General features: G+C 38.7%; 1 protein-coding gene across 1 annotated transcript; it reads left to right on the top strand.

Moving 5' to 3' along the window:
• The first annotated feature begins 645 nt into the window (after positions 1–645).
• On the top strand, positions 646–3,029 carry LOC102300622. Its single transcript, XM_005953161.3, has 4 exons — positions 646–853; positions 1,395–1,530; positions 1,878–2,107; positions 2,230–3,029. Exons 1-4 carry the CDS (start codon positions 782–784, stop codon positions 2,464–2,466), a joined length of 675 nt encoding a protein of 224 aa, XP_005953223.1. The 5' UTR covers positions 646–781; the 3' UTR covers positions 2,467–3,029.
• The last annotated feature ends 4,555 nt before the right edge of the window (positions 3,030–7,584 follow it).

The following is a 7,584-nucleotide window of genomic DNA, read 5'->3' as shown; positions in this document are numbered from 1 at the left end:
AGCTGTGTTTCCCCTCCTCTGATCTCATGCAGTTCCTGCTCTGAAAATAAAAAACATCCATGTCTCTGTGTAACTGCTTAGAAGTGATCATAGATTTAATTCAGCTTCTCCATTTTCCATCTAGTGGCTTTAGCTGCTGTACACAGGGTTGAGCATATTAGTTGTTTGTATAGGTGTACTCTATATCTCAACAATGTCTCATCTAGGATGACAGGTTTTCAAACAGGTCTAGTGCCTCTATGCACTTAATTAGTTTAGATATTTTCCTTGTTTACTTCATCTCATATGTCATTATACTGAATTTGAGCTACCCTAAGCTTGATGCAGACTACTTTTAACAATTATCCACCTCACATCACTAAGGTGCTTCTTCATATTATTATTGAACCTGCTAGACTGTTTCATGTTGTAACCTTTTAAACTCACAGAGTTCTACAAGAAAGAGAAACTGAAACCGCGACCACGCCTGCCAGTATCTCACCAGAAAGACATGTTCTGCAAGGACTGAATATCCTGATAGTTAGAGGAAGTCACGTACTGCTTGAAAAAAGATACTGTATAACCAATCAAGTGTTATAACCAAGTGTTTGCCTTATATGGGATTATTTTGAAGCTTCTGGAAACTTAGATGTTCTGCCCAACTTTGCTTACAATAAAAGAGTGAGTCAGGCAGAGGAGTTAGAGTTGCTTGGACAGCTGAGTGGCAGCACTGCACTCTGCCACTGTGCTCCCCTTGCAAGTAACACGTACTACATCAAAACAGTTCTTTCTTCTTACAAAAATGAGGAATTTTATCCTGGTTGCTTTGACATTTCACCTTCTGGTGATCACAGTAGTAGAGATTAACGGTGATGTAAGTAACTTCTTACTTTTTCTATTTCTGTTTTGTATAATATGAATTATATGTCACATTGAAGCCATATTTATTTGTGTAAGACTGCCAGTGTAACATGTAAAATGCTTCTTTTTTTTTTTTAAAAGACTGGCAGAAAATTTCTTATGGAACAAAAAAAAGTAATACTTTTGCAAGCTGCATCAGTAGAAAGTATTCACAGTTTTACTCTTATGAACTTCACTGTGTTTAGATTTTGTTTAAAGTATGAAGAAAGTACCAGATCTGGACACCTGCCATTTTATCAGTGATATTCCACAAAGCTTTGTGGTACATCCTGACCTCTAAACTTTCAGTTTACTTTACTTGAATAACAACAAATAAATTTAAACCTAACCCATGCTATTGTTACAGTGCTGTTGTTATTGTATTTTACTGGGTGTATAAAAATTAATTTTTAAAAACATTCATTCAAGTCTTTTATTATTTGGAGACAAAATATTGCTGTTTTTTCTGTTTTGCAGTCAGTATCTGTTGGTAAAGCCATCTTTTCTATTTTCAGTACACATTTGGAGATATAATTTCATTTCGAAGGAAATGTGCCAAAACCAAGATAACTTACAAACACTTTGCTGTTTATGTGGGTACAAAGAATTTATTTGGCCAAGGAGAAGACAAGGACATATTTCACCGCATATGTATGTATTACTTATTACTTAAACTGAAACTATATGAGAAGTACAGTAATCAGTTAATCCCTGAAACACATGCATGTTAAGATCATGTAAAAATTCTTTGTGAATGCACATCATTATAATTTTAAATCATTAACCAATAGGAGTTACCTACAGGTCAAAATCATATTAAAGGGGTCTTGTAGCTGATGCACATTTTCCTTACTTTTGTTGAAGTACAGAAATAGCAGTTACATTTATGATACAAATGGAAATAGGGGAAAAAGCAAATGAAACAAGTTATAAATGGTAACAGGCTTGCTGTCAAATTATTAAAAAGTATTTCTAATAGTTTCTTCTAATCATTGCAGATAAGCCCACTGATGGTAAATACTGTGTTTTCGAGTCTCTCACAAATGAGGGAGAACATGCAAAAGAAAATTATCTGGATAAAAAGTTGACACCATCAAGTCAAGCTGACATAATTAAACACATCAAAGTCATGGCCAATGAGACACACTGTGGAAAATATGATCTCCTGTTAAACAACTGTGAACATCTTGCAACTTACGTGCGTTATGGAAAAGCATATTTTAAGCAGGTATGTGACAATAATATTGTACTGTGTTTGCTTGTTAGATGGTTAAAAGATTTCAAACTGGAGAACAGAAGGTAAATAACCCTCCTTTTAACAATGATTTTCTTCTTTTCTATTGTTCACAGCCTGGAACCACAGCAGGCTATTTTCGCCTTTTTTTCTCTGGAAAGAAATTACCTAAAGCAGATGAAGCAACAGAAAGCATATCAGATGCAGAAATCATTAAAATATTAGACGAACTTCACAAAAATTCAGAAGTTGAGGCTCAGTGTAATAATGCTGTAATGCTTAAGAGTGTTTTAAGGAATCCCACACTTTTACCCTGTCTTGCTTTTCTATTTTCATTCTTTTACATGACATGAAGTCTTCATTGGAAATAAAACACTGATCAAGATTATGTTTTGATTGTGTCAAACTGAAGTGCTTCCGTGCAGTTCTTATTTGTCTCATAAATGTTTGTCACTGTCCCTGTTGACCTTATGTATTAATGGTCTATTTTTTCTATTTCTGTGTTCTTTTTTTTCATTTGTCTCAATATGTGAATAACGTTCGGTGTATTTGTCAGAGTTCAGAATAGTAGCCTCACTCTGCGAGTGGTATTATAGTCAGACTCATATTCATCGCTTTGTGTTAAGTACCTTCTACTTACTTTTGATTCTTCCTGTATTCTCCCTGTGTCCTGCCCAAGACTCCTCTGACAAGGAATGAAAATGTCAGTAAAATCTCTGAAATGACTGTGTTGTCTGTTCTACTTTTCTTTCTTTTTTTTAGCGTGCCAGTTCTTGCAAAGATCATGAGAAGGTTGCATAGCGCCATCACTCTACAAGTTAGCTGCACATTTTATTTTCATTTGAATTGTGCTCAAAAGGACACGGTGATTCTGCAGTGTATTTGTTTAAATAAACAAGGGAATGTCACACATGAATTGTTTGTTTGTTTGTTTGACTGCCCATAAACATGGTACAGTTACCTAACATACAATGACAGCAAACACAGTTGATCCCTACAGCACAAAGCTTGGACTATACAAGTAACATTATGTCAAAAAGACAAATAAAGAACAAATTCCAAATATTTCTCACAGCAGGCAGTGAAAGCATCATCATTTGATGTTTAGAAATACTTTGAATTTTGGGAAAGTATTAAGAAAATAAATCAGATCCAAAGAGTGCTGAAGCTATTGCATACACATGAGATACATTTTGACACAACAACACTTTTGTTTTGTTAAATAAAAGAAATAAGTAACTTAAAGAAGTCCAGACGCTTTTCTTTGCAAGCTCCTTTGACTAAAAGAAATAAGGTTACCATGAGTTTGAGAACTAGGTCTGTCTGGAGATTTCGGTCATCTTTCTTACTCCTCATCACCAGTTTTTTTAATTCTCAAACTTCAACCTCGCCCCCAGAGGGGGAATCCGCTCCTAGACCCAGGAGATGTTACCCTTTTCCCTGGGGTGGAGACAAGCAGATACTCCTCAGTCCCATAGCAGGAGGAAGGCCCCGCATCCCAGACCCCAACCAGACCGCCAACTTCTCCTCCCAGCCCCCCCGCACCAAAGCCAAAAAGAGAATGGAGGTTTGTGAAGCTTCTTCAGTTCTAAGAGCAAACGGTGGAGAGTCCCAGATTTTTAAGCCCTGTGGGAGTGTCCCCCAAAGGGGCCATGGACCCCCTATTGATCCTCTACCTAGTCACGCATGCCAAGGTGTGACTAGGTAGAGGGTGTGGGTCACTCCCCCCTTGGGAGACACTCACATGGGGCTTAAAATTCTAGGAAGCTATTGCATGCACATGAGATCCATTTTGACCCAACAACACTTTTTCTTTTTTTTTCTTTGTTTTCATATTCAAACTTCAAACCCAACTGATTCAAATAAAACTGTTAAATTAAGTAAAAACTGTTAAATGTTTGCAATTGATGTCACTTGAGTCAGTTGGGTTTGAAGTTTGAATAAGAAAAACTATGGTGATGAGGAGTAAGAAAGATGTGATCAGGCCTCAGCAGCTTGCTCTTCATTCCTGCTCCAGGTCACAGGCCAGAATCCCCGGGCAGACCTAGCTCTCAAGCACATAGTAAGATTTCTGATGAGACCTGTAGACACAGAGTCAAGAGAGGGAAGGTTTAAATGACTGGTAACATTTATAAGCATGTTTTTGTACCCCTCAGAATCAGAGAAAATATTAATAATTAAAAGAAAGGACATTTAAAAAAAAAAAAAAAGTTAAATATGTTTAAAGTGCAGATTTTCAGCTTTAATTGAAGAAATTTAACAAAGTTCAGTACTGAGAAACTTAAAATGGGGGAATATGTCTAAAATGGTTGTAACGTCTAAGCAGTATTTTTAAACTGACAAACATAACATGAATCTTACGTTATAGGGAAAAAGTATTGAACACATGCAGAAAGGGAAGTCCAAAAGGCCATGGAAAACCATGACACCACCTGAAATGTATTGAACTGTACAAAACCATGGTTCCAATGAGCACTGCTGAGGCTTTAATCTGGAAGTATAAAGAGGATCATTTCACCATAAAACGACCACAACTAGGCACCCCCGCAAGATTTCAATGGCATCTTCATTGTTTCATTTAGAACCACTCTGGTGGAGGAAAAAGTAGAAAAAAGTATGTGTTTGCCCAAAAAATAGACCCAAGTGTATTCAGTCAGTGGCCACAATTCCACTGAAATGTTTCCTTTAAATTTATTTCTATATTTAGACATGAAAGGACACTAGGGTGTACAGCAGGTAAAATAAGTATTGAACTCATCACCAGTTTTCTAAGTAAATAGATTTCCAAAGGTGCCATTGGCATGAAATTCTTGCCAAATGTCAGTAACAACCCATCCGGGCCACACTTATAAAGAAATGAAACCATAGCTCTCCATAAATTAAACTATGTGTAATAATGACAAATGACACAGGGAAAAAGTATTGAACACATGAAGAAAAGGAAGTGCAAACAAGCATGACACCAACTGAAATCTTTAAATTTATTTCAAGCATATGCGTACGTTTAAACAAAACAAAAATCCGTTGGGCGAAAGCCTGAGTTAGAGATGCCACTTCTCCGCTGAGCCTTACTAGCATTTGTTTGTGTCGGTTCAGAAGCTCCTCCAGAGACATGGGGGCTGTCGCTGCCGAAGCTGGGTCTGCCGAGTCCATAGCGATGGCTGGATTATTCTGTCAGGCTCAGGAGAGACTCGGAGGCAGACCGTCACTTAAGTTCACAATTTATTTACACACAGACACCAGGTGCGGATATATACAGGTGAGGGGGCACAGGAAGAGGGTCTCCGGGGAACACAGGCACGGGAAGGGGACGGGCTATGTACACAATCCTTCACTGAAGCTCAGGTAGCTTTTAGCTCACCAAACGGCGGTCCTCAGGCTGGGGAGAAATCTGGCACAGGAAGGAAGAACAAGTAAGTTGCGGCACGAAAGAAACTCGGGAAAAAGATCAGATTTGCAATGACACTGACGAGTGTTACACAATAATCCAGCGAAGAAGCACTCTCAGCAGCCGCCTTAAGAAGTGAATGAGATGAGACGATTGTTTGCAGGTGTCCGAGCCAGGGGCTGGAGCCGTCATGACTCCGCCCCGGTAGAGCGTGTCGAGATGAAATATTATTTTACATTCATAATCTGTGTTACTATTCATGATCCTTATGATTACTGTTGTATCATTTATGATTTATCATTGTTATCATTTCATTGACACATTTATTGAAACTGGTGAGGTTATATTAAAGTCTGTATTTCAGGTGTTAGCATAAGCACATAATCTTTCATTGCAGGTGCAACTGTAATCATGTTATACACATATTGCATAATTAAAGGGTTGAAGCTCGGTCAAGTTAATTAATGGTTTGAAGCTACGGGCAGCGCGATGTCTGGCCGATCAATGGAGCAAAGTTCAGCTATTGAAAGGTTGCCTACATGTTTACAGTATAATTTACTACATATTGCCTGTGTGCATTCAGCAGCCTTCTGCATTGAAGTTTGCCTGTTAACAGAGGACGTAGAGGGGGGTCAGGCACTAAGGTCACAACAGACACATAGTCTGCCTGAGGGAACTGATTGCAAAGGCTGTGTACGTGCATACGTGACAGTTTAGTTCCAATAAGTCCAGTGTAAGAGTGTAATAACAGGATGCATCTGTTAGGTGGAGGAACATCGGAAGGAACTGTTCTTTTTTAGAATATGTCCTCGCTGGAGTTACTGGAACATGCATCTGCAGTGACGCGTATTGCTTGTATAAATATTACACCCCACCTATTGTCAGGCGGGAGATGGAGCCTGATGTTTCGCGGAGCCTATCTTCACCACATATATGTGTTTTAATAAAATAATTTGTGTTGACCCACTATGGACTTTCAGTCGTATGTCTCTTCCTCAAAATTCGAACCGCGACAAGCGCAGTGCGCGGGAGGGGAGAGAAAGAGACGCAGCACAACAAAAACACTTGTAGCCATACAGAGTCAGCCGAGAAGGCACAGGGTCATGACAAAAACAGCGCGTACAGTATATACATGAAGGAAAATACTGTCCTCTAGTACAACATGTGCTTAAAAAGGAGTGTGAACAAATAACACTATGTACTCCCACCCCCTTCAAACATAAACTCTGCAAGAGTTCTGCAAGAAAGCAGAACTGAAACCACAACCACACCTGCCAGTTTCCATTATCTCACCGGAAAGACATGTTTTGCAAGGACTGAATAATCTGATAGTTAAAGGAAGTCACATTCTGCTTGAAAAAAAAGAGACTGTATAACCAATCAAGTGTTTGCCTTATATGGGATTATTTTGAAGTTTCTGGAAACTTAGGTGACCTACTTTGCTTACAATAAAAGAGTGAGGCAGGCAGAGGAGTTAGAGTTGCTTGGACAGCTGAGTGGCAGCACTGGACTCCGCCACTGTGCTCCCCTTGCAAGTAACACGTACTACATCAAAACAGTTCTTTCTTCTTACAAAAACGAGGAATTTTATCCTGGTTGCTTTGACATTTCACCTTCTGGTGATCACAGTAGTAGAGATTAACGGTGATGTAAGTAACTTCTTACTTGTTCTATTCCTGTTTATATGTCACATTGAAACCATTTTTTTTAAACAAAAACCAACAAAACAAACAGACAAAAAAAAACATCAATCACCTGGATCACCTGTTGAGAAAGAAAAAAGAGAAAACAAGCAAAAAAAAGAGAGCACTATAATAAACAACATCATCGCGATAATCTATGTGAATATAACAGTAAATACTAAATATTGATTATTATTGTGCAGCATGTAGGATCGACAGCGCATAGTGTGCTTGAGGTAGGAGCCAAAAGGGGTGTAGTTTGAGTCTGTGAGCACCCGTGTGTACACCTGTGAGCATGAGCGCGCTTGTATTTAAAAGGTTCCTTCATGTAATAATCTGCTAGAGGGTGTGGGGAGCCACAGCCCCGTCCTCCAGGGCATGAAGCAGGTATGGAGGAGATC

This window comes from Haplochromis burtoni, unplaced genomic scaffold, assembly GCF_018398535.1.
Source record: "Haplochromis burtoni strain Fernald_Lab_line unplaced genomic scaffold, NCSU_Asbu1 Contig_3164, whole genome shotgun sequence".
Lineage (NCBI taxonomy): Eukaryota > Metazoa > Chordata > Actinopteri > Cichliformes > Cichlidae > Haplochromis > Haplochromis burtoni.
The sequence above is the reverse complement of the archived record's forward strand: the minus strand, read 5'-3'. Positions and strand labels throughout refer to the sequence as shown.